This window comes from Chiroxiphia lanceolata, chromosome 8 (genome assembly GCF_009829145.1).
Source record: "Chiroxiphia lanceolata isolate bChiLan1 chromosome 8, bChiLan1.pri, whole genome shotgun sequence".
Lineage (NCBI taxonomy): Eukaryota > Metazoa > Chordata > Aves > Passeriformes > Pipridae > Chiroxiphia > Chiroxiphia lanceolata.
Genome location: NC_045644.1, coordinates 20,944,866 through 20,971,988, shown reverse-complemented (window position 1 = coordinate 20,971,988; position 27,123 = coordinate 20,944,866). Strand labels below are relative to the sequence as shown.

At 40.3% G+C, this 27,123-nt stretch overlaps 1 protein-coding gene across 4 annotated transcripts; it reads right to left on the bottom strand.

The window, feature by feature from the left end:
- Nucleotides 1-3,505: 3,505 nt before the first annotated feature.
- HELLS (helicase, lymphoid specific) lies at nucleotides 3,506-24,395 on the bottom strand. Of its 4 annotated transcripts, none has more exons than XM_032694747.1 (22): nucleotides 24,293-24,395; nucleotides 24,091-24,209; nucleotides 20,584-20,706; nucleotides 19,244-19,303; nucleotides 18,766-18,802; nucleotides 18,607-18,671; nucleotides 18,084-18,125; nucleotides 17,124-17,348; nucleotides 16,360-16,542; nucleotides 15,958-16,101; nucleotides 15,168-15,364; nucleotides 14,455-14,551; nucleotides 13,362-13,523; nucleotides 12,697-12,839; nucleotides 11,406-11,544; nucleotides 9,883-9,966; nucleotides 9,660-9,779; nucleotides 8,609-8,725; nucleotides 7,514-7,673; nucleotides 5,942-6,038; nucleotides 5,664-5,740; nucleotides 3,506-4,036 (listed from the first exon to the last, which is right to left on the bottom strand). In XM_032694747.1, the coding sequence occupies exons 1-22, from the start codon at nucleotides 24,333-24,335 to the stop codon at nucleotides 3,939-3,941; spliced, it is 2,532 nt and encodes an 843-aa protein (XP_032550638.1). In that variant the 5' UTR covers nucleotides 24,336-24,395; the 3' UTR covers nucleotides 3,506-3,938. The 4 variants fall into 4 exon arrangements, with proteins under 4 accessions (XP_032550638.1, XP_032550635.1, XP_032550636.1 ...); XM_032694744.1 differs by having other exon boundaries at nucleotides 24,287-24,387; XM_032694745.1 differs by having other exon boundaries at nucleotides 15,168-15,361; nucleotides 24,287-24,387.
- Nucleotides 24,396-27,123: the final 2,728 nt, after the last annotated feature.

Below are 27,123 nucleotides of genomic sequence, written 5' to 3'. Positions count from 1 at the left end.
CCAGATAACCTCCTGAGCTTGCTCTCGCACTGGGGGTGAGGACGGAAGAGCCTGAGCCGTGCCTGGCATTTCCCCTGCCCTCCCCACCCCAGCGCTGCGCTGCAAACAGGCGACAAGCCCTGCTTTGTGCAGAGCCGCTGCTTTATCGCCTGTCCGAGCTCCTGCTGGCAGCACTGCTGGGAAAACACCAGTTGTGTGGGGCTTGACGCAGGAGTCGGCAACTACAAAAGATTTGTAGGATAGCTCTGGAAGTGTAGGTTTCTAACATGGATGCCAGTGTTGATCCAGTTTATTGCTGTGGGAACGGGTTAGCCGAGGCAATTCACATTCATTACTTGGGGAGGACTTTGATCAGTCTTTGCTGTAGCTGGCTGAGAAAAGGAATGTATTAATTTTTTATGATGCAGGACAAAATATTTGACAACTGCAGTGTTCACTGTAGTCTGACTTTCCAAATTCCTCTGGAGTTTAACAGTTGGCAGCTGCAGTCTGTCAACAATAACAAAATAGGTTAAATGGGGTCACTCATGCCTTGCAACCACACTGAGCTGCCTGCTTCAGAGGTTAACAACAATATAAGAAATACATAGCAGGTTCCTATGTGAAGTGTGTCGGGCAGTTTATAAGTTCATGAGTATCCTGCCAGGACTGTCTCATGAAGGTGGGCAGCACAGCACAAAGCACAATCTGTCATTTTTAACACTGATTACTTGGGTTTCCATTTGCAGTCCCTCCCTGCCACTGCCACATCCACCCTTTTCCTTGTGCAGTAGATGTTTGTGCCGTGCTGTTCCCTGATAGCTGGTGGGAGCCCCCTCCACACAGCACAGCCACAAGAGGAGTTACAGGCCATGGCAGGCTGGAGAAGAGGGCTCATGTGGGACAGTAGCAAAGCTCTCTTCTGACCTGAACAGGAATCACTATTTTTAAAACTTTACACAGTTAAAAAGACCCTGCTGGTGGCAGTAACTTGACAGAGCTGATCCCAAGAGATAAAACTGACAGAAATGGGTTAAAAACCCCAACACTATCTTCAAGACTGACCTCCCTCTCATTGTCCCCTTCTCACAGCCCACACCACCAGCACCACCCTTATCCCAGCAAAACACCACTGAGCAGCATGGCCAGTTGCTCCAGCTCTCACATGCAAGTTTCATTTGCTAATGGCTCAGGCTGTTGTCAAGGCGGAGTCTTGGCAGCTCAAACATCATTGCTAAGGCAGGTAAGTAAAAACACCTGGATGCTGGCATGTACAGAGTACATTTGATTGCTGGTGAAATGCCATTAAATATATTCTAACATTAGATGAGTTTACTACACATTTTCTTGTCATCACCTGGAAAAATTTTGGAAAAAGAAAACCTGCCAATAGACACACAGTAGCAACACACGAGCAAGCCAAGACCCCACATTTCTGTCCATGCATTTGGGTCTCAGAACTCAAACATCCACAGAGAAGATAGAAGAACAAGAGCTGGACGTATCTGGGTGCAGAGAGGACAGGAGCACTGCTTCCAAGTCACCAGGATAAATCTATGCTTCAATAATTTGTCTTGTATCCACTGAAATATTTTCTCTCTCTAATGAACAGTCAGGGGGACATTATTTCACAATGAACAATTTGTTAGCACCAGTCACCCCCAACCCATAGCATCCTCACATTTTCATTATTGCATTTCCTTGTGGTGTTCCCCACCACCCATCTGCAGGAAGAAAGGCTGCTTTCTGAAACACCAGCCCCCTTTGGAGCACGCCCTGCTCTGCCTGTAGGCATTCAGTGCATCAATGCCCCTTCAGAGCTCAGATGTAGCAAGTGCAGTCATTACTCTGGACTGCAGGAATAAGAAATGCAAGGTTGTGCTAAGAAGGTAGTACCATGCTTGCTTTAAGCAATGATATTTGTAGTACTTTTGGAGCAAAAAAAAAATAGGGATGAGGACATGGGGCTCCTCCCTGACAGCAAGCAAAAAATACGCATTGCTTTCACTTTCTGAAGGAGGGCTAGAAAAGCAGCCACAGCTCTGCAAAGTCTCTCTAAATAACATCAAGCTCCACACACTGATAAACAATGATAAACTCTCCATTTCACTGGTGCTACCATTAACATTAATGCTAGTTTATGCATTTTTAGGAAGGCAGCAATTGTTATTAGTTGTGCTGGATCTGGGGTAAAAACTCTTCTTTTTTATTTTGCACATTGCCACATCACTCTGAATGTCCCCCCTTCCTCCTTCTTCCCTCCACTTTATATACTGACCATGATGCCATGTGGTCTGGAATATCCCTTTGGCCAGTTCAGGTCATCTGCCCCAGCTGTGTCTCCTCCCAGCCCCTTACACACACCCAGCCTCCTCACCAGTGTGGCAGTAAAAGCAGAAAAGGCCTTGGCTCTGTGCAAGCCCTGCTCAGCAATAACAAAAACATCTCTAGACTATCAACCCTGTGTTAAGCACAAATCCAAAACACAGCCCCATACCAGCCACTGTGAAGAAAACTAAATTCTACCCCAGCCAAAACCAGCACAATCATTTACTCTTAAATCTTGTACAGGTCCTCACTAGAATTAAAGGCTGCATGAAGAAGAGTACCACAGTGTGTAAATGTAAATACAAGTGGAGCCAGCATATGTTGGACTTTGCATTATTCAGGCTAGTAACTGAGCAGAAAACGTGGCAACTTTTGTCTTCAGCAATTAACAACAAAACAGGGCTTTCAACAGGCAAAGGTCAAAGCCAGCCTACTCATTAATTTAACAGATTTAGCTGTCCCCTCAGAAAGGTATGGCAAAATATCTCTATTACAAAATAACTTTCTCTAAATCAGGCCAACAGATTACTCTCTGTGGAGAGCAAATGATCATGAAGTGAGTGAAAAACTATTTTCTGCAGTCTGATAAGGTAGGTGGTATCTATACCTTGGCATAACTAGTACAACTGCAAGCGTGACAGCTCCAGCTGCAATTCCATGACCGCAGCTTCTAATGACACCTGGATGATATTTTCACAAACCAGAGCTGAAAGTTTAAAAGCTGCCTGTTTCCTCCAGTACTGTGTTCAGTTCTGGGCCCTTCACGATGAGAAGGACATTGAGGTGCTGGAGTGTGTCCAGAAAAGGGCAAGAAGCTGGTGAAGGGTCTGGAGCACAAGTCTTACAAGGAGTGGCTGAGGGAGCTGGGGGTGTTTAGCCTGGAGAAGGAAGACCTCATCACTCTCTACAACTACACGAAAGGAGGTTGTAGCAAGGTGGGTGTTGGTCTCTTCTCCCAAGTAACAAATGACAGGACAAGAGGAGACGGCCTCAAGTTGCACCAGAAAAGGCTGAGATTGCATATTAGGAAAAATTTCTTCACCAAAAGGCAAGTGGAGGATCCAGCAGTACCATGCTAATGGGGGGGTTGGTTTGTTTTTCAAATGTGAGATTAGCTAATGTGCTAAATGAGTAGGAAAGTGTGAATTAATGGACACAAAATAAGCTTTGCTTATTTAAGAAACCAAAATCCCTAACCTTTAGAACAAAACAGATATTTATTTAACCAAAATAATTAGCAGAAGTTAAAAACAGAAGCTACACAAATGGCTTGAACAAAGGCGCAAGTTCTCTCCCAAATACAACCATAATTGACACCATATTTTAAACGAAAATAAATGGTGGTTTAGGACTTCCACAGGAAGATTTTTTTTTTTTTTTACACAAATCTGCCAGGTTTTACCACTGAGCACAAGAACTAGCTGTGAGTGTGAAATATGCTCATTTTCTTTGTGCGAGTCTACTAAAGCTACAACAAACTATCACCTGCATTATACTCTAGAACATGTTAAAATGCACTGGAAGAACACAAGGGATTTGAACGAGGCTGTAAAGGAAGTCAGCATCAAGGATCAGCTGTAAGTGACATCTCTGGAAGATCTGCAAGACTACACAGAGGCAGCATTTGCACATTAAAATACACATTCTCCATTGGACTCTGATGACTCTTCCAGGACTTTGAAGACACCCATTTTTTCCTTTTTCATTTTTTCAGAGGTCTTCATCTGATCTAAGATTAAAACAAAACAAAGGTCAACAATAACAAGTGATATAGCAGACACATTTTTTCTTGGGATTTGGAAAACAAATTGATTAAACCATTTTGCTCCTTCATCAACAGTTTGCCACTAAGTTTGTATTTGAAAATATTTTTCAGTTGTATACTTATAGAAAAAAATTCCAACATCTCTGGCTAAATCTGAACGGAAATAAACAGTTCTAAAAGCTGCCTGAAATGGTCTCATTTTCCAGAGAAAAAAAATCCAGAATGCAGTAAACCTATTTAGTGAAATTACTAGGAGAAACAGAAAAAGTTACAGCCCTGATAAGTAATATTCTTTTCTAAAATTTAAAGACCTGCACTTGTTTTCCTAGCACTTGCCATCACTATGATGCCCTTCCAGTGAATTTAAAGCTAATAAAAAAACATTTATTCATATAAAATTTAATAATTATGGCTTATCAGCGTGGAAGGTGGCATTTCAGTTTCTAAAGCATTAACTGCAGTTAACGTCAGTAAATATTCAGTACATAATGCTAGACTAATATCTTCGTATTATTAACATTTTTTGACAACTTTATTATAGTTATTTTGCTTAGTATAGCCAAGAAATAAAAAAGCAACCATGATAAATATGATGCACAGTAATAACACAAAATAATGGCACCTTCTTCAACTTGAAAAGAGAAATGAGATTGTTTTCAAGTCTGAACTTGTAAAGACAGAGGTAGACCACATTATCCATGCACCAAGAATAATTTTCTATATTAGCAGTCAGTTAACTGACATAAGCAGTTTTATAGAACAAGGTCTTAAACTTTTTTCCTAAATTATATAAAATATAGCAAAAATTTCCTAAGGCAGATTTATTTTATGCAAACTACACACAGCACACTTATTTAAGGCTATAATTTTTACTTCTAAATTCTGTAATGACTGGGTTTTTTTCTGCATCTGTGCTTTGAGGATTGTTCTGCTAAAGATGCGGAAGGAAACTAGGCATACTAAATCTATTAATCTTACAAAAGCATGTTAAATCTATGAACTGGACAAAAATTTTTGCTCTCTCAGGAAAGTTAAAAGCTTTTTTAATAGTATTTTGCCCTGATCAAGCACGAGAATTTGCAGACAACCTCAAAAAAAAAAAAAGTTGTGGTTTGGCTGGGGTTTTTTTTAAATAGTTGATTCACTGACAAGCCACAGTGAAAAGCTTGATTTATTTCCCAAAAAAATGTTAACTATATTTTGCATTACAATCATATCAAAATAGGTTTTTAAACAAGTTTGCTGAAATAAACCTTTACTAAGAATAATTTCTATTCTGATCAATCAGAGCAACTTTCCTTGAAAGTTGCTTTGCAGAACACTTCCTAATCTATGCTTTTCATTCACAGTATGCTCAGGGCACACTATGCCTGAATGTGGTTTTCTGGAGTACTTTTAAGTTCTGTTATTTCTTCTTCAGCAAACCATCCTGAAAATGTCAGCAAAGGACCAAATATCCTTTTCCACATGAACAACACAGCAGTAGGGAAGTGAAGCTATGGCAGCTTTCTATATACTATATACTATAAAGACTCTTACAAAATGTGAATTTACTGTTGAATAAAGAAAACAGATGAAAACTCAGACTTACCAATAAGATCGCTTCTATCCAAAAGTAACTCTAGATCTTTATCACTTATTACTTTTTCTTTAGATCCTTTAACCTCCCTGTTGAAGAAGAAATAATCTTTCTTAATACAGATAAAAGCATGTTAGTATTGCATAGTATCCCACATAGCAGAATCCCTAGGACATTCTTTCTACTAAGAAGATCCACATACCACTTCCTAAGACAAGAGAGTTATTGAGAGCTGCTTGAAAGCTACTAGTTACAAACTCATGGTCCAAGAAAACATGAAATCTGCATACCTCTCATAGTCTCTGGATTTCAGTAATTCTATTAATTCCTGAGGGTCCAGGCAGCTCTTTGACTGTGCTAAGCCAGATTTGCCACCTTTAAACTGATCTGTAGAAAGAAGAAATTTTAAGAAAGTACACAGAGACTGGAACAAATAATGTAAATAGTTAAATCAATATTGGATGCATGTATTGAACAAATTACTCTTGCAAATCAGAATTAATGCTATGATTCATTGCTCTAGCCCTCAGATAAACACACCTCACACTAACAGTCTAACTGGTGAAAAACTCAGATGACATGAAGGTTTACATGCAGGCCTTTCACTTTCTATGATGTGTATGTATGTATATATATAGTATGCAGAAGAACTGATTGAAACACCAATTCAACATGCACACACGCACACACAGAGAAGAAAAGCCTTTAGTTCTACTTACAGCAAAAACATTGTAAATAAAGTTAGATGGTGGATGCTGAGGTTTGTTTCCTTTGTATTGTAAGCTGGTTGAAACAAAGTAAGCAGTATTAACCCCAAGACAGTAAATATGTGAAAGGTACGTGGTTTGCAGAGACCAGCCCTCAGTTTAATGAAATAGACAGACATGACAAAATAATACCGTGACACAGGCTGGATTCTTGGAGACTATGCTAGTACCTATATACAACAAACCTGGATGTCAGTCCAAATAACCATATAAAACATTATATACTTCAGTATATGGCAGGAATATACTATTACAGCCCATTCTGCACTCATCTTGCTCATGTGCTCTTGTGTGCTCATTGTGCCACTTTGGTTTTAGCTTCAGTTTGGACCATAATCAAATAATTAAAAAACCCAAACCAAACAAAAAAACCCTTACATTGGTCAATAACATGCCTATAAAAAGTCAGATGGCAGTCTCAGCAGTCATACTAGGACAGCAGTGGCAAAGGCATTACAAAGAAAGCTAATGCTAGGATAAAGTAAGCATCTAACAAAGATTAGCTAACATCATCCAAAACCAGAGACAAACCACAGCTTAGGCTTGACAAGCATTGCACCATGCAGTAGACAGTTAGAGGTGTGGCCTTTTTCCCCCTTTATGCCCTCATGAAAATGCCTTTTTTCCCCTTAATATGAGAATATAAGAACTATGAGAAGTTTTTAACCTCCTAATATGACTAGTTACTCTTCAGAAGCGCACACCAAGTCACAAGAATTGCAATTTTTCAAGAGAGCTTAATGTTTGAAATTGCTATATATGCAGAACTACAGTCCAAATGTCACAGAGTAAGCTGCAGAAGCAAAGCAGAATTCATGTAGATTCTATATGAGAAAAATTTATCCCTGAGACACTTCAAACCAATCACATTCTAAAGGCTTTTGAGTATGACCAGCTATATAATCAAGAATCACCACTGCTCCATCCATGAAACCAAGGCCTATTGTTCTATTCAGCACTTTCACTGTTCAAACAGAACTTGTCTGTTGTGGTTATAACATACCAGACAGGTGCAAACAGGATGCTGAAATTTGTTACAGCTTCAGATTTGAAGAAGCAACACATGACATGACATCATAAGAGAAAGATACTAACTTTTGTGGATTATCAGCTTCTCCAGCTTCCTCTTGGCAGCAGCTCTCTCCACAATCTTCTGGTCAATAGTATTTGCTGTCACAAGACGATAAACAACTACTGGCTTTGTCTGGCCAATTCTGTGACACCTGTCTTGGGCCTGCAAGTCTGACTGGGGGTTCTGAGCAGACAAAGAAACAAGTTAAAAACAATTCAGCTATGCCATTATCATTTTTTAAAGGGACATATCACAAGCAGCATTTTCAATAGTGAGCTGAGAGTCAGAGCAGAAGCAGTAGGCAGGAGAAACATTGTGTAACAGAACTCTACTTGACTCTTGAATCTTTTGACTCTTAAGCTCATCCATGACAAGCTCTGCTGCTGTAGCTGCACAGGCAGAGGAACCCACCAGCTTGGATGCTTCTGCACCCTGTGCTGCAGTTTTCACCATACAGATGTGTTTTATGAGAGATTTAGATTAGAGTTTTAGTTGTAGGTTTGTGGAAATTTTTTTGAGAGTAAGAAAAGTATTTTAAAAGTTTTCAGGCATTTCTAAAGGTGCTTTAGCTCTTCTGAATCTGAACAGTCATGCCAACAGCAGCACTGTCTACTAAAACAAAATGAAGAGGTCCTTTACTTCCATAGCTCTCTTCTTCCCAGCCTCCAGACATACAGGAGCAGTACAATCCTAGCTAGCTAAAATACATGTGGCAAGCCACAGGAGGAAATTCAAGGGACTGGGACTAACATGGCAGCTGTTGTAAACAGGGAACCCATAGAAGGTCCAGATACATTCAAACTTAAGTAATAAATCAAAAGAAGGAAATGCATCTGCAACAGAAAAACCCTCCTGCTTTTTGGTAACTCAGAGTCAAACAGGCTAGTTTTAGAAACCAACTTGTAATGTTGCATTCAATAATGTAGGACTTTTCAAATGAGGCTGCATTATCTCACAAAATGTTTGCACACACTACATACTATTAACTTCATGTAACACGTCTTTAAAGTTATAGAAATGGTCTATGCCATAAGGGGTTCATAAATGCTTGTCAAAAGCAGCAACAGAGAAAGAATTGTATGACACATATCACCAGGTTTAACAATCTGTCAACATACCCAGTCACTGTCATATATGATAACTGTGTCTGCCGCTGTTAAATTAATGCCCAAGCCTCCAGCTCTTGTACTCACTAAGAACAGGAAGACTTCAGGGTCAGTGTTAAATTGATGCATCTGGAAGAGAATTCATCCATTAAAAAAAGCAGATAGATCGAACACACCATAGCTTATCTTTTATTTTGAGAGACCTACATTTAAAAAGATAAAATGCAGCACAAGTTGTCAGAGCCTTTAAAAAACACTGCATGCACCCGGGACAGGACAAGATCAAGAAGTGAAGCAACCGTGTTTTCTTATCTTATGCTTCCAGCCAGTGGGATGTCTAACACATAGAGTGGAGATGACTACAGTGAGGTATGGTCCAAATTACATTCACCTCCACGTGATCTACCATCCAGTGATGAGCAAGGTGTCCATTGTCCAAGCTGGCAAAGTCTAAAGACATAGTTACTTCTGGATACAATGAGAGTCTAATGCCAACATGTAACTTTCAGCCACTCTGGCAGAAAACTGAGAGTGTATATAATTTTCAGGACTTTGATCACAGCAGAGAAAAAGAAACCATTATCCCACACCCAGGCTCTCTAAAAGACCCATAACCTCTGGGATCCCCTGAACACCAGCAAATCATGGAACTGAGAAGAGCCTTGCTCAACTTGCAGTACAAAATTCTACCAGCTTAATAAAAGTCATTATAGCTTGCTGACATGTTAGTTAGCCTTTCCTCTTTATGAATCAGGTTTAACAGTAGCAACCTCAGTGTTTAGGGGTTCAGTTTTCCTCAGCCACATCAGTGGCACAGAAAAAAAATGTGGAAACAGAGTATATGAGCACCCACCAGTCCAGGCATACCCAAGATACTGGTCAGTAGCACACCTAATTGCTTTAGTATTTCTGTGCTGCAGATATCAAAGTAGAAGTAAAGACACTTTTCAACATAGATGTGTTTTGCCTATTAAAGGCTAAATACTGTACAAAATCATGTTCCAGTGTCACAGGGACAAGCAGAATTTGCTAACACTCCTGAAGGGTTTGTACACCTACTTACATTTTCTTCTCTCTCCGAGTAGGACATAGAGCCATCCAATCGACTGAATTTGAAGTCTCTCAGATAACAGTAATCCATCAAAATGTCAAGCATCATAGTCATTTGTGAGAACAACAAGACCTACAAAACCAGAAAGATTCCTCAATACAATTTTTTGTTCATAAGGAGACAAGTGTATCTCCTCCCTCCCCCACCCTCTTCAACAACAAATCTTTAGCTTTACCTTATGTCCTCTCTTCTTCAGTTCTGGAAGCATTCGGTCCAAGAGTAGAAACTTGCCTGAATTCTTTACTAGATCTTCATCAACCTTGGAACAGGGAAGAGGGGATCATATATTAGGAGAGCAGGATACCAAAGGCTTCCCCAACTCAGAAGCATCAAAAACAGCTGTCTGAAAGCCTCTCACTGAAACAAACGTGCACCACCTTTTTAACTAAAAGCCTAAGACTGGAAGCAACACTAATTTCAGCAAACGACCTTGAATCAGTTAAATCATGATAAAACTAAATTGAACCCAAAGTTGGGCATTTCATATGCCCAATTAATTTAAAAAATAAAACTAATTAGTTTTCATCCCATTTCTAGAAGAAGAAACCCTGATGTTGTTAATTTTTCCTCATGGAAGACCACTGATGTTTCTTTCCCTGCTTGTAACTAAGGCACAAGGCTTCCACCTACTGGACACAAGGAGGCACCGCTGAGCAAGTTACTACGCATCAACCAAGAAGTAGAAGTTCACAGCACAAGTTTCCACACTGCGCCCTTAAACCCCTCTTCTGCTCAAGAGTTTGTTGGATCTAATTCTTGCTATGGGCCAAGAGCAGGGATATAGAAACAAACTAAGGTTTGAACCATACAGCAGCTACCCTGAATAATTCTGAATGCATTTGGCTGAGCAGGTACTAACTCCTGCAGGTGGTGTCAACTGTCAAAGAGTCTGCATTTTCTACACATTAACTAATTTTCCCTCGCCCCCCAGACTGGAGTATCTGCTTTCTATACACTAACTTTAAATTGATAAACTTCAACAGCTTGCTCCTGAGTGCAGCTGAACCTGTTATCACAGGTAAACAGGAAAACATGACTACACATGCCCACAAACGTACATCTAGAATGTGCACGCAACACCCAGTTGTTCCAAGATTCTTCCAATTTTAATTACTTCATACTTTCCTATATTGCCAACTGTTTTGTGTAGATTAAAGTACCATCTGGCCTTTGTGATATAACTTGGATTCTTCCCCTTTTGAGGAAGAGAAGGGATACTGTATTCTCTAAGCAGAGACTCTCTTGTACTTGGTTCAGTCCTTCAACAACTCACACTTAAATGTTACCGCTGCACCTCCTGCAGTGTGTACATTTTATGTCATGAACAGTTCACCAAGGGTCAGCATGTTTCAAAAAATAACCCTTGTGAGGAGACCTTGAGGCAGACTCTAAAGCACCTGGAGTCAACGGAACTCAGCTACTGTATTCCACAACTTTCCCACCAGCAGAGGAGCACTGCCATAGTAAAGGACACTAAGGCGTAACTGTGCAAGGACTGAATAAGCAGAGAGGCTGAATGGGCCTCTGCAAGGGCTGCTGCAGGAAGTTTCAAATAATGATTCAATATACTGCTGGAATTCAACAGGGAGACATATGCCAAATACATTGAAAAGGTCATTCTTTTAATGCCATCAGCTCACAGTCTACTGCTTTTTAATGCCTGAAATAAATTTTCTCTAGTGCTTTTAAAATATGTACCTTGAACTGTTGTGTAGCAGGATCCAATGGATATTCGATGAGATAGGGGTGATTACAACACTTCCTCAGTAACATCATAATATTCTGCAGTTTAAGGTTCACCTCGGAATCCATGGGAATGCTCACTTCTACCACCGGCCTTGAAAACATACATCATCTTATTAGTACTGAAAGTGTCATTATGCTACAAATATTTAAAAGAAAAAAAAATACAACAAAATCAAGCAATGGATTCACATGCTGCATCAAATGTCCTCAAAATCCCTCAGAATTAGTACAGCTATTACCAAACCAAACTTAATAGTGCCACACTTGGCAATGAAGGCACAACAATGTGCCATTACTGGTTTAAAATACAAAAGGGCAGTCAGTAGTAATTTGCAGAATTTAGCTTGTGCAAGTCACCCAGCACAAAATGGAACAGAACCAAGCCCTCTCCAGAACACATGAAGAGATCTCCTGTGGAGCAACACATAAAATATTCCACAATCAGCTCTCTGCCTATCCCATTTCAGTCACATGTAGACATTGCAGGATTCACAACAAAAAAAGAGCTACTGAGCTCTTCTACATCTAAGTACTGTCTCTGACATAGATCCATACATACCATAAAACTAATACAAACATATTTAATTGTCTCTTCTTGCAAGCCACACTGGACTACAGTGAAAAATCTAGCAAAGTAAATGCATTTCAACCCTAAAGATTAACCTGGTTTTCTTTATATCCAAGGGACTTTCAACCAATTATGAGTCACTAACAGAAGGAAGAAGTGGGGAACACTTGAAGTGATGGCATTTGCCTTCCCAAGTAACTGTTACATGTGATGGGTCCCCGCTCTCCTGAAGATGGCTGAACATCTGCCTGCCCATGGGAAGCAGTGAATTAATTCCTTGCTTTGCTTTGCTTGAGTGAGCAGCTTTTGATTTCCTTGTTAAACCGTCTTTATCTCAAACCACAAGTTTTCCAGCTTTTACTCTTCCGATTCTCTCCCTGATCCCGCTGGTGGAGGAGTGAGTGAGTGAGTGGCTGTGTGGGGCTTAGCTGCCATCTGGGGTGATACCACAACGTCCTGAAGTTAACTCCAATGAGTCAGTGAGTGATGGTACAACCTAACCATTGCTATCATAGCTCAATGAATACTAGGTAAAATCAAAGAAACAAAGCATAAAGCTTCAAGGATGGTGAACAACTAAATGCATTCTTCTTGATCAATTTCAATAAGCAAAGCTCTGGAAGCAAATTAAGAGGGAAATAGACAGTATAATAAAGAATCTTTTGGGGCAGGCACCTCTCTTTTTCTACTTCCTCTTGCATTTTGCTGATCAATCTTTCCAAGTCATCAGCTGAGCCATTATGTTCTTCACAATAATCAACCACTTTTCGACTACGGCGTTTTGGTCGGCCTGTAGGACTCAACTCAACTACTTCTTCCTGTGGGAAATGAGAATGTTTCCATCAGCAGCAGTTTGCTTCAGGTTCGAAGGCCTGTGCTGACCCAAGAATTCTCAAAGCCGAAAAGAGGTCTCAGTGATGTACATCACGCAACACTTACTTAGACTCAGAAGCTTTGAGTTTGGCTAAGTAGAAAATGCAGCCCAAATTTTAAATTGCAGATTTTGGATTGTAAATTTTTTAATTGTAGATTTTGAAAGTTTGTTTGATTTTAAAAAGCCACATTAATACCTTTTAAGCTGTAACCGTCAATTCTATGAAAACTATGTTCTTTTCCCCCCCAAGCTACAAGTAATCAAGAACATATTTGCACTTATATTGTTTTAGTTCTGTGCCCACAGGCCTATCACAGTAACTGCCAAAACAGATAACAAAAGGATCAGACTAAAAATATAAGCAAAAAGGGGGTCTAGTTATAAGAGTAATGAAGCAATACCAGTGTGGTTTCACCTACAAACTACTAATAGCAAGCACATTTCTAACATCCGTATCAGCAGATACCTCATTATTTCCAAGCAGTTTCCTAATGGTGCGATTTACAATGGCAGTATAGAAAGTCTCTTGCTTCTTTGCCAGCGGTGCATATACCACAACTTCTCGCTTAGGAGGAACCTCCAGAGCAACATCAGATTTCAGTCTTCTCAGTAAGAAAGGTGTCAGAATCTGAAATGGTGAGCTGATGTTGCAACTACTCAAAACTCTCAACGTGGTTAGTTTAAAAAAAAACAAACAAGACAAGACACAAACAGGCCTACTAATGTAATGCTATTTTGCCAATTTAAGGCAAGGGTGTTAATTTGCACATATATTTGATTTTTTAATATGGATGCCTACTCCAAAACTTTCACTCACATGCTGTGCTGGTAATGACGTGTTGAAATAACACATCCATTGACATTTTAAAAATTTTGAAGTGTTTAGTAAGGGTGTAGTAGTAACTACATTACAGACCTTTCATATAAATTCCAATAACTGAAAGTCATTTTATTATGAAACAGCTCATTTTGCTTGTTATATTTCCTAAATCAAGTTATTCTGGAAAAGACTCAAACCTTTAACCAAAATAAATAAATAGTCATCAACAATTATATATAGAAGACACAGTTTAGATCTCTCACTGTCAGCCTTTGACAGGAAAATGATAGGTCTGTAAGCATTTGCTTCCACGCACTCTCTTAAAAAAAAAAAGCTTTTGACTGTTAGCCTGAAGACAGGTACATTATGTAACTAGTTTGTCAAAAGGTTTTCTGTTTGACACCTAAAAGTTACATAACTTCCCTCGATCTTTCAACAAAATATATCCACCAATTAAATCTTTTGACAAACTGAAGCCTGTAAACTGTAATTAAGTATGACTAAACTCAATTCCAGAATAAAAATGAGTAATTATCAAAGAGTTATATTGTTTCTTTAGCATTTTTAAGTGCTGTAAACTAAAAAAAAAACCCCACAAGTCTAAGGGAGTCAGATGTGCCACAACAAAAACCTCAGACCCAAAATTCAGCTCCACAAACAAGATTTTTATACACTTCATAATAATGGTTGGTGTTAAAAATAAACCGTGAAAAATACAACACAAAGGATAAGTGAAAACCTGATGCAGCATATGCAAGATGTTTTGCTCCCTTTCTTTAGCAATAATATCTTCAGCAGTTTCTGTAATGCTGGTAATATCAAACCAGGATTCAAAGCTATAAAAACAAAAGAAGGGAAAAAAATTGGTACCTTCGCAGCTATTATTCTTCATTATTTAAGTATACTATTCTTCTCTTATCCTGTGATTTAAGAAAAATAAAGCCCTAATATCCATCATGAATAGAAGGTGTACAGGAGGAATTTCTGAAATACAACTGAAATATCCACTGTGATCTATTATATTCAATCTAGTCTGTAACTTTTTCCAAAATCAGTCTAAAGACTGTCTTGGCAGTGTTCTTCCACCTGATCCCCACCACTGCAGAAAAGGACCTGTGGGTCCTGTGTCTGCCAGCCTCACACAGCTTTCTCCAGCACCTCAGGAGAATCTCAGAGCAGCACCAGGCACTTACAGTAAGACAAACCTCTCTCACCACAAATGCTCATGTCTTTGCTCAGAGTTGAGCTTCCACTATCATGGAGATGACAATTAATTCCTTCCTTTCTGAAACAACTAAGTGTGAAGCAAGGCACGTTTGAAAAAATCACACCAAATTACAACCATACCATAAAACAGCTCTTCACAAGCTGATATAAGTTTAATAATTAGAGTCACAATAATGCTCAAACAGAACAAACAGAGATAGTTCCCACTATCAGATTGCAACCTACCTTTTCAAATCATCAAACACATCTGGCAACAGGAAGTTAAGCAATGACCAAAGCTCTGCCAAGTTGTTTTGCAGGGGAGTACCAGTCAACAGGAGTTTATTGTCTGCATTAAAACGTTTCAATTCTCTGATAAGGCGGCAGTTCATATTTTTAATCCTGTGACCTTCATCTACTATCAGGTATTTCCAGTAGCACTGCTACAAAAAGGAAGGGTATTTCAGTAAATTTTAGCTTTATTTCAATAAATTTTAGCTTTTTTTATTCCATCAAAACAGGGGCCAAATGAATTAAGCAGCAGTAGTAAGACTGATACTGCCTGCTACAAAGATTCTATTTACTGTATTTCACTGTGCCACACTCCTAGAGCTGAGTCCAAACAGTTAATGCCATACATCTGCTTCATGGTGACTGCATTTAGTAAGCTTAGGTGGTTAAAATAAAATTACAAGAAACTCATCTTGCTGAAGGAACCATTTGGATGTTAACCACAATATTTATAAACTACAGTTTTTATTCCAAGCCTCTCCAACTACCACCAATAGAAAGGTAATGAAAAGAGCAGGTAGACTAACTATCTGCTTACTTTTTGGACAATGTTCTGTTTGAAGAACTTCTTAAGCATTAAATTCCAGCACTACTCTACCAAGGAAGCAGAAGCAAATGCCAGCACACATGCTACAGTATGACACTTATTGTACAGGCAGCATGCGAGTTTTTTTACTGTATTCAAAAGCGCTGCTGCCAGATGAGGCACAACACTGTCCTGGGGCTTCCAGGAGAACTCAGATACCTGCAGGGCATTTCTGTCTCTCATTGCTATTTCAAACGAAGTAATGACCACAGGATGGATCTGGAGTGATCCTTGTCGTCCATGAATTTTACGAACCAGTTTCCGACGCTCCTGCTGAGCTCCATGATAGAGCATCAGTGGAATCTGTAAAAAAGAGGTTACAAGTCAGGCAAACTAAGCTCATTTTTAATCTAAAGAGAAGACAGTACAAATGATGAGATCTCTTACAAGAAGGCTGTAAATACATAGCAAACCACGGCAGTGTGTAGTAACCACATAAACACCACAATTAAACCAATGTTCTATATAGAGAAAGTTTCAAGGCAAAGAATTAGAATAAAAATTAAATAATTAGTGCTTTTAAACCTAAGGAAGAAAAAGAAAAGTCTTAATTTCTTTTACCTCTGGAGTAAATCTCTTGAATTCAGACATCCAATTTGGAAGAGTAGACAAAGGACCACATACTAAGAATGGACCAGGGACTCCTCGCTCCACCATCAGGGCTATTGTTGCAATACACTGGATCGTCTTCCCCAACCCCATTTCATCAGCTAAAATGCCATTAATACCATTTTCCCAAAGCATCTGCATATGCAAAAAACCAAAAGTAAGTGCAAAAGAATCAACACACCTTCAGAAAAAACAAAGATCTTTAGGAATGTACTAGCCGTGGAAACTCTCTACTAGGCCCATTTTATATTACAAATGAGGATGATTCCCTCTATTATGAATAAATACAAGCATCTGGTAAACCCCAGATATTCTCACGTAGATGTATGCATTCCAGCACCATATGCCTGACTGTGGTGCAAAAACACAGAACAGTATCAAAGGAAAGTATGTAACTTAGTGTTATATCAAAAGGCACTTCACATTATATTATCCCAGGTTTTACTCATCCCAGCTCCAAAACATTTACTTAGTTCCCCTTTCTAAAAGACCAAGTTACTGTGCTGATGTTTCAGTTTTATGTAATCAAGTAGCTTCTGTGGGCATAGCTACCTCACCACAGAAAAAAGGTGCACCTCCTGGCCAACACAGCCACCTGCTCCAGCCACACTTCTTTGTGCAGACACTGCCCATTCTGACAAATGACAGAGCAACCTCTCACAAAAGAACAGAAAGGAAGACACAGAAGTTAAATCTCATCAACAATTGCTCCATACCCTTAGCCACTCCATGCCTTCCACTTGGTACCACCTCATTACACCACCAGTAAAAATCTTTGGCTGCTGAAAAGGCACTGGTTGTCCATTATATTTTCGTACTGGATCAAGAGATTGTTTGGCAGTGTGTCGTACAGCTTGACACAATCTATCCTTAATGACACTATTTGAGTCTCCATTTTTCTGCAGGTCTTCTGGATGCAGGTTGTCAGAAGAGCTTTCATCCTATAAAAGGAAGTTCGAGGAACACATGACAAGTGGAATGCACATCAAAGCCCAGCTAAGACACGTTTCCCGAATTCACACCAGCCTTAATGTACAGTGGAGTAAGTCAGCCCCTGGCACAAAGGCTTCTTTTGAGTATCTCTCAACTCAAGAGCAGACTTTTAGATTCTTTACTCCTTTAGAACTGAAGAGCAGTGACAGCTACTGAAGCTATTTGGTTTATAATTTTCCACTCATAAAGCAAGCAGACTTAAAACCTTCCTCACAGCAGCTGGCACTTAATGCAGCTATTTCCCTTTTGGAAGTGGGTTCTAAAGAATGTTGGGAAGCAATTCAACTAAGCATGTAGCTTTTGAACTGCAGCAAAGCAAAAGAGACCTCACCTGCTATCTCCACACCCGAATGCTTAAAAATTTCTTAAGGTCTTAAACACCAGTACAAATATTTTTTAATAAATTCCTATTTCTTTTATTTTTGTAACTACAGGCATTCTATAAAGTATAAATACATTCAAATTCAGTCTTTTAAAAAATAAATTAGAAGTTTTCACCTTTGATTTCTGAAATAAGTATTTAAGTGCATTCACACCACCTTTTTAAACTTTAATTCAGGACTTCAGTAACTAGCAGAGATGTTTATTTACAGGCAAGTTTAGAGATATGTTATAAAGAATAAAAAGCCCTCCCTCCCTTTGGGCTTAATGCACTTTAACTGCAATAATATGTGGTGACATACCTGATTTTCCACTTTACTCTTTTTTGCCACTGATAATATTTCCTGGAAACAAAGGGAAAAAAACACATGCTTATAGGCTTTTCAACCTTAAAGACTACTATAATTTGTATTTCATGTGACCTTTTCATTTATTCTGCAATCTGAACATATTTTAAAACCTTTCCATGCAACCCAATCATTCAACAGCCTCTAAAACCAGACCACACACCAGAGAATACATCTCATTTGCAAAGGGTAGCTGAAAATTCAACTGGCAATGTAGACTCTTCACAGCTTGCCTCCCTAAAGACTTGAAAAAACAAAAGAGCATCCAAATTCTCCAGGTGTCAAAACATTGCTTGTTACATGGATCTTTGCTGGAAGAAAGTCATACCTCACAGACAGACTAGAGATGGCTGATAATCTTTGGTAGCAATGTATAAGAGAAAGGATTGCTCTAAAATAGAGATGTCACAGCAATTGCTTGACCCGCTAAAAGTTGTGCAACAAAAATCCAGACAAGCTATTTATAGTTAAGGCCTACCTCTTTGGACATAATTTCTGAGATGTTATATGTTCCATCTTCCCTCCCTCTCTTCTTTTTTGTACCTATAAAGATAACATTTGAGTTTATATAATGCATCAAACATTAAAGAAACCAAAACCACCAGTATTGAAAAAAAGGCAAAACCCAATGCATCACCTGATTTCTCCTCTTTGCCATCAGCGGGGTTTTGACCCTAGAAAATAAATGTAGGAAAAGGTTCATCATCTTATGAATCTCTAACTATTATGACACAGATAAAAAGATGTAATCAGACTCAAACCATTGCCTTTGACAGCTTCTTGAAACACTCCACTATTAGGCAGTTTTCAAAAATAAAGCAAAAGAAAGGTTCTGCTTATCTTTTTTATTACTTATTCAGTATCTTGGTTGAATAAGCAATGATTAATTAGTCAGAAACATCCTCTTAAGATGACTGCCATGGTCCGCAATTTTTAAGCACTTTTAAACAATCTTATTTATTATGGTTAAAATATATATGGTATATTAGACAGATTCTACAAGTAAAATACTGGCTAATCAAACTTACTTATTTTACGCACCTTGATCAAAACTAGCATTGTAATTTCTCAGACTTTTATTCAAAAAGTTGCATAAAATAGCTACCTAACCTTACCTTGGCAGATTTTAACATCATCTCTCTCTTTTTTTCTAACTTCTCTTTCCTCCTCTGTTCCTAAACAAAATAAAAACCACATATGCAATTCATCTTTTCACAACACCCACAAGAGTACTATCCATTATAGAAATGATAACAGGCATAGACTACATTGCTAATACAGAGTTCCATGTACTTTACAGACTTCGTTTTTGCAATGTCACTAAAAGTCTCTGTTCTGACACAGTTTAAAATGATAAAGCAAAATTTGGACAAGAAAGTACAACTGCTCTGAATTGCTTGTCAGTAAATACTTTAAACACTTAAATACAGTAATTTAGGAAGATTCCAATAAAATATTCCCAACTGCAAAGTCCTGAAGTTCACTATACTGCATTTAGTTTTCCATGTATCCAGTTTCCCTTTAAGTTCTACATATTACCACTCGTGTTCATTGCAGAACAGACAGCAATGTAAGTAGCCTAGAATGTCTTTAATGAAGAAGCGCTTTTATGTCTTGAAGAATTTAAGATTCTCACTCCATCTACTATTTCTACTTGCTGAAAGCAAAAGGATCCTGGAGAAAGAGATAAGAGACCTTGGTATTTATCAGATGGAGCAAGACTTAGTACTGAAACACTCACTCTAGAAAGGAAGTTCCTGCAGTCTGTCAGTGTCCCTTTTTGGAGAATACTGTCCTCAATCTTTTCCTAAGTTTCTCCCCCTCTCTCATGCATAAATTCTTATAAGCTTGCCCATAAAGGTACAGTTAAGAAAGTCAAGATAAAGCTACATATGAACTCAGCAGCCCATGGATTAAAAAAACCACATAAAACTGTTTTATGGAAGCTATTGTTTGAGAACAGCATGGCCTCAGATCACTGTAATTTATAAACTTGTTTGAGGGAGGCCTACATTAGCATCTTGAAGGCACACCTCATCCTCAGCTTTCAGTAAATAACACAAACAGGCTACAAAACTTCCTACTTCCCAATTCTTTGCATCTTCTATCCTCCCTTCAGGTCTTGTAGCTCCCTTTAAACTTCATTTCTTATTTCAAATACTTGTTTTCCTAGCACTCAGGCCAAATGAAGAATTGTAAAGGCATCAGTTCCACCTTTACTCTGTGACTTGAAAATTATAATTCATGCTCTTTCCAGTCTGCTTCATCTATTAATTTATAGAACAAATTCTGAACACAATGTAAAGCACCACTTCATTCCTGTGCAGTAGGGTCCAGTAGATTTTAATGTTACAAATGAAATCTTTAAAGCATTTTACTTCAAACAGCTGGATGGCAAAAAAACCTAAACAGGCAGCACCTTAAAAATCCTCACTGCAGATCAAAATACACCTACCTCTAGTTGCTGCTGTTCCATTTTGGTTAGCAAGAATTTGGAATAAATGTTGCTTTTTTCAAGCAAATGTTGAAGCCTCTTATAGCGCATTTCACTCGATTCCCTGTCCCAAGAAGAGCGAGCCTGGCCAACAAAAAGAGATGTCAAGTATTTATAGATACTTCAGAGTTAATGTTTTTAATATAAATGGTTCTTCAGGATAACTACAATTGTGTCTCACACACACACTCCCTTTTCCCTTCCAGCCATTATACATCTATGATTCGTGATTGTACGGACTCATATGCAGCTGTGAAGTGCTGAAAAATGAAAGTAACTGAGGGCTGCATTCACCTGCATATGCACCATACAAACACCCAGCATAGCAGCACATGGCATTCAAGGGCTCAAAGGTGCTTTAACTCCTATTTACAGATTTAGAGCAAAATGAAATTCAAGTTTATTTGCAGTCTGCAAATTTGTAAGGAAAAAACCCCTACCTGGCAAATTTCAGCACAGCTTCCCAAGTATTAGCTGGGACTCCTCCATGTGCCATTTGCACAAAGTTACAGTTTCTCATTAAGAAAAAGATATTCAGATAGCTATGAAACTATCACACTCAGAGAGCTCAAGACAACTCTCAACATGAAAACAATAACTTCTGCTCGCTTTGCTTACAAAATCTAGACACACTTTTCAAAGTAACTTCTGCTGAATTAGTAATTCAGTCTGTGCACTCTTTGAACGTGCTTCCAGGGATGGTGGAATCACCACTTCCCCAGGCAGACTGTACCAATGCTGCACCAGCCTTTCAGTGAAAAAATTTTTCAGAATATTCTCTCTAAACCTCCCCTGGCTCAACCTGGGACGTTTCCTCCTGTCTTACTGCTTGTTACCAGGGAGAAGAGACCGACCCCCCCCTCATCTGTCTACAGCCTCCTTCAGCTGGTTGTAGAGAGCAAAAAGGTGTAAATTAGCATCTCCAAGAGAAACACCAGAGAGGTAAGATGCAGAGCTTTACACGATGCTTATCTATGCCATCACCTTCAGAAGAAACTGGGGGAAGGGCACACTAAGATAAAGACAAGGGCATCTTCTGAAACTAAATACACAATAGGCAGGGAAATGGGGTATTTCCTCAATCATGAGACAAATTGTGTGACACTGAAAAGGTGGAGCACGTTTTTCCGCCCAGAAATCAAATCTTTATTTTCCACAAGTCATTCTAATCAGGTAGTTATCACCTTATTCTTTTATGCGAGAAAGATCTATCTCCACAATTTCTCTGGGGGAAGAGATTGCATTCTCCTGATTCTCCATCCAGTTTTTATTTCCTTCTGTTCTCTCCAATCCAGGTTTCACCTTCAGATGACAAGTACCTGAGCTCAGAAAGATCAACTCTTGATGGCAATGCCAAGAGAGAATATAATTAAAACTAAACTACTCATTCAGCAAATTGCTATCGCTCATTTTTTATTGTAGTGAACACAGCATTCTTCCATTAACTGGTCAAACTGAAAGACTGTTCCCTTGACCAACTGCAAAAATTTCAAGGGGAAAAAAGAAAACTCAAAGATGCACAGCACTGAACTGGTGATATCTCACTTTAAGTGAAACCTTCAAGCCTCATGAAAGTGGGGATTTCTTTCCCTTTGACTGAAAAGGTCAAAAACTTGCCACTCTTTTTCATCACTCTACATTCAGACGTATTTGCACAGTGGTATTTTGCCATTAGCCCTCAAAAAGGACTAGGAACTCTTTTGTTGAACTGCTGTACAAATCACCTGGTGGGGGGTTTGCTGAAGTGACAAGCATAAGAAACACAGAAGCTGCCCCCAAAATGCCAGGAAGCCTGAGTTAACTACGAGTAATTCCCCTTGGTCTGACTGGCCCCAGATTGCACAAAGAAAGATTGACAGAAGCACAAAGGACAATGGAGCAATAACCCTTGCTAGAGGTAAGTTCTGTGGATTCTCAAGAAATGGAGACAACACGAAAAACCCCACAGCTCTATCACATTATAGCATTGCTACAGGAGTGGTTGGTTGTGAAAGAAATTAAATTCTAAGTCCTTTTCTCAATACTTCCTGTGCAATGAGATAATTTGCTCTACAAGGGTTTCCTCCTCCTTTCCTCCAAAAGAATTGCCTGTATATTTTTTGTTCCTAGTCTGACCAAGGAATACTTGAAGTTCAGACAGGCTGTATCATCATTTACTGTTTGCAACAAAGAATATCGTGACACTTCTGGGAGAATCGGTACTGTTTTCTAACTACAGTATCACAAAATACTGCATTCTATAAACATGTCCTTATAAATTCCAACTTTCTGCAGGGAAAAGAGTAATCAAAATTAGTTCCAAGCCTTAAGAGATTGGTATTTTTCATGCCCTTAAAATAATGCTTCAATTTTTAAGACAGTGAAAAAAACATATCCACTTGACTTCTAAAGTATATTGAGTAATAGTACTACTGCCTTGAACTAGAAGATCCTTAAAGTCCCTTCCAACTCTAACCATTCTATGATCCCTTAGAACACAATTCCCCAAAAGAGCATTTAAGAGAATAGTTCTTTCAAACTTGTATTCTGATAATTTTTATCTGCACAGGTCTGGGAGCATCATGCTTCCATATTCTCTCTTCAAAACCGATTGGTTAGTATCCATCAGTGCTTAGCATCAGCATACGAAAACATTCACAGCAAGAGAGAAATGAAGCATACACCACTGGCTCTGGGGATGTACCATTTCCCTGAAGCAGTCTGTATTCCCTGTAACACAAGCAAACCGAGGTATGCAAACCAAACATCGTCTCCCAGGACGATCACATGTACATTTCTCCTGGCAGCAGTGCCAAGTCAGGAGCAGGTCCTGGACAGCTGTGTGCAGGGAAAGGTAGGAGTGCAGACCAAGAGAGTGACTGGCATAAACCCGACCCTTTCAGCTGGGCTTTGTAAGCTAGGCTACTTCCTCGATGCAGTTCTGCACAAACTATACCTGCTACCGAAAGAAACACATAAGCGGGCTTATTTCTGGAAAGGATAAATGGAATTTATACAACTGTTCTGCAGAGCTCTGCTCAAGTACCTTGTTTGGTGGGGTCTTTTTAACTAAATAAGGACCCCAAGGAGGGAAAGAATGGTTATGTACACATAGAGAAACACGAACAGAAAAAAATTGTCTTTAATGTTTCTGGCAGAAATTCAGAAAAATATGAACTTACTACCCTTTCTGAAATCAGCTCACTTTAAAGGCACGATACCTTACATTTTTTGGCTCAGAATAACAAAAGCAAAGAGGTAATCTTCTCACTGTAAATTTCAGTGCGTACAAAACGCCGCAACCTTTTTGCCGTTAGCCTTTAAAAAATAAAAATAAAAATGAAAGCCTCCAGGGGATGAGAAAAAGGCGCTTGTGCGCCACTCACCGCCCGGCCTTTGGCAGCCGCTCACGCGTGTTTGTTTTGAAACCCAAGGAGCCGCACGGCCCGCAGGCACCCTGACAAGCCCCGCCGCGCGGGCTGCCCTCACCTTCTCCAGCATCTGCCGCTCCTGCTCCAGCCCCGCTGCCTCCAGCTGCTCCTCTTCCTTCAGCATGGCCGGCGTGATCACCGCCTCTGCCTGCTCCCCCATCTCGGCTCCCAGCGGTTCTGCAACGAGCGTACGGTTACCCTGGGTGACCCCGGGCCGATCACCCGCGGCCCCCCCGGCCTCCCCTCACCCTCACCTCCACCCTCACTGCCTCCTCCGCCGGCTTCTCCGTTCCTGGCGGGCATCGCCCGCGCTCCGGCACCGCCGCTCCCGCGCGCGCCGCCTCAGCGCCCGCCTCGCGAGAACAAAAACCGCGCGCTGCACAAGCCGCGCGAGAGGCCGCGCCACTCTCGCGATGCCGCCCCGCCCCCTCGGGGGCCCGCGCGGGGGCCGTGCTGGCTCCTGGCTGGCTCCTGGCACGGCCGGGCACGGCGCGGTGCTGGGGCTGCTCCGCTCCCGCTGGAATGGGCTGCCCGGGGGCGTGGGGGAGTCACCGTCCCTGGGGGTGTTTGAGGAAAGACTGGACGTGGCACTGAGTGCCGTGGTCTAACTGATGTGGTGGTCTTCGGTCATAGGCTGGACTCGAAGATGTCAGGGCTCTTTTCCAAGCTGTGATCCTGTCCGGCGCCCATCGGCACCTGGACAGCAGGACACGGCACCGCCTTGTCGGCTCCGTTGGTGCAAGGGCCTGGGCACTTCCTTGGACACTACTGGCTGTGCCACGAGAGGGCAGCGGAACCCTGGGAGCCCGGGTGGGAGCTGCGCTTCCTCAGCCGACGGAAAACGCTCTTTCCCCAAACAGGGACTGCGTTAAAATAAATACTTCCAGTGTTCAGAAAACAAACACTTTTGCTTCACCTAAATAACGCACAAGCTGTCAAAATAACCGGGCTTATCACTTCGAGTGCTGTGCTGGTAATTGTTCGCGCCTGTCAAGTGGATCCCTGTTTTAATCCTGCTCCACGCACACGGCGATCAGCGCTCCTGGTTCTAAAAAGAGACCTGGAAAGGGGGAGGGAAGAAGAAACAGAAACACAAGTCTAGTAATAACTGAGGTGGATGGCATTCTTCTCATTCCCAAAGCCTGACAGGCCGATTCTGGATGTCATAATATGGTTTATGGCAAAGTGATTCTGCTCTCTAAGGCATAGTTGAGAGGTTAACTGGAGACAGTGCTGCATCCATTTGAGGGAAAGTTAGCAGGGAGGAATGTTATTAACCCCCAATAAAGTTATTTTATTGGCATTGTGGCAATTGAATGCAGGCTTTTTCAAGCTTCTGTTTCACTAGAAAATATTCTCGAGGCATCACAGTGAATAAACAAAGAAAACCTTTCTTTTCTAAGGCACCTTTAATTCTGTGAGACCTACAGTGCTTTCCAAACTATACCATCAAAGTCGAAAAATCACCTAAATGACAACAGAAAGGCATCCAAGCTGGAATATGGCTTCAGTGGCTCTGAATATCAGTTGCAGGCAGGAAGCAGGGATCCCAAAGATGTAACTAGAACTTAAGGAGCACTTGCAAAGATTTTGTCTGAGATATGAACGTTAACACCTCTACTACTTAAAAAAAAACCATAAAATTTTTGCTGCTCAGAAATTGTGAGGAACAAATATATGGCTCTTATCCAAAGAAAAAAATAAGCCTCTCAGTAAAACACGTAATAGAATACAAATGTTTCATATCATTCCTGCATTCATACGTGTTATTTGGTAACATCATTACAACCATTTTTAGAATTGTGAGACAGACTTACTCCACCTTACCTCAGATTATCACTTAAATCAGACAACTTTGTTTCAACCATTTCCTGCTCTGCCCAACACCTTTGTCTGCAAGCTCTTCAGGAGGAAGGGATTTGCCTGTGGGTAGTGGAGTTGTGGCTCCCTGTGGATGGCTCAGCATCACAACTGCCATTCATTTTTGCAGGAAGAGACTGTACTGCTGTGTGGCGACCTTCATCCTCCATCCCACCACAGCTGCCGTGGCTGCATCCATGTCCATGTGCCCATGGACCCCCTGCTATACCCTGCAACAGGAGAGGAGCTCTGTTAGCAGGAGAGTATTTATCTGCCTTTGTGTGTGCAGTGTGTTTCTGTGTTCAACCCGCTGTAATTTAGGGATAGAATGTTATTTTCCCTGTTTATTGGTAAAAGTCATTAGAAATAAATGATGGAATGGTAATTAATTAGCCATCTCTTTGGTGACTTTCTTATATCCAACATCCACAAAACTCGATGCAGTGAAAGCTTTGTAAAACGTCTTTAAAAAAATATTCCAGATAAATGCTACCAGATCAGTCAGTTGTGGTTGAAACCTGCTGGACACATACCATTGTCTGTTTTTAACATCCCATAGACAGACAGACACTTAAAAGGGGGGTGTGCAAAAGATTCATGTCCAGTCTTGCAGACAAGGGCAATTAGTCTGGCTTAGCACACGTGAGTAAGGTGCTGTCAACAAACATCCTCCTCCAGACCCAGCTATTACTGTTGAATGAGTATGTGCTGCTTCTTACTGCTCCTCTCCAACGGCTCTTAAGACTGAGACGTCACTATTTGATATTGAAAGTCTGAGGTAATAAGAGGAATAAGGCAGTGTTTATGCAAATTGTTTATGGGGTACATTCTAAGGGATTGGGAATAGGGCTATTTCGCTGTTAAGCAGGCAGAGATGGGAGCACTTTCCATAAGTGTAGCAGGATCCAAAAAATTATGTGTCTCCATGGCACGAATGTCCATTCACTGCTTAGCCCGAGCAAAGAAGTCATAATGTAGCTTTTATGCAGAAGCAATTAATTTTACCTCATTAGTCAGTGACTTATCGGTGCAGTACAGAAAGTCACCGGTCCATCACCTTTTGTTTCAGAAGATGAAAGTCCCTCATAATACACCTGGATGCTTCTACAGTGTAATGCAAGGTGCAGAGAAAGATGAACTTAGTGGCACAGAGGGGGCTGGGGGAAATTACAGTGCAAGAGAGCAGATAAGAGTTAGAAAAATGCAGATTGTAAACAAAGACAGTTCTGTT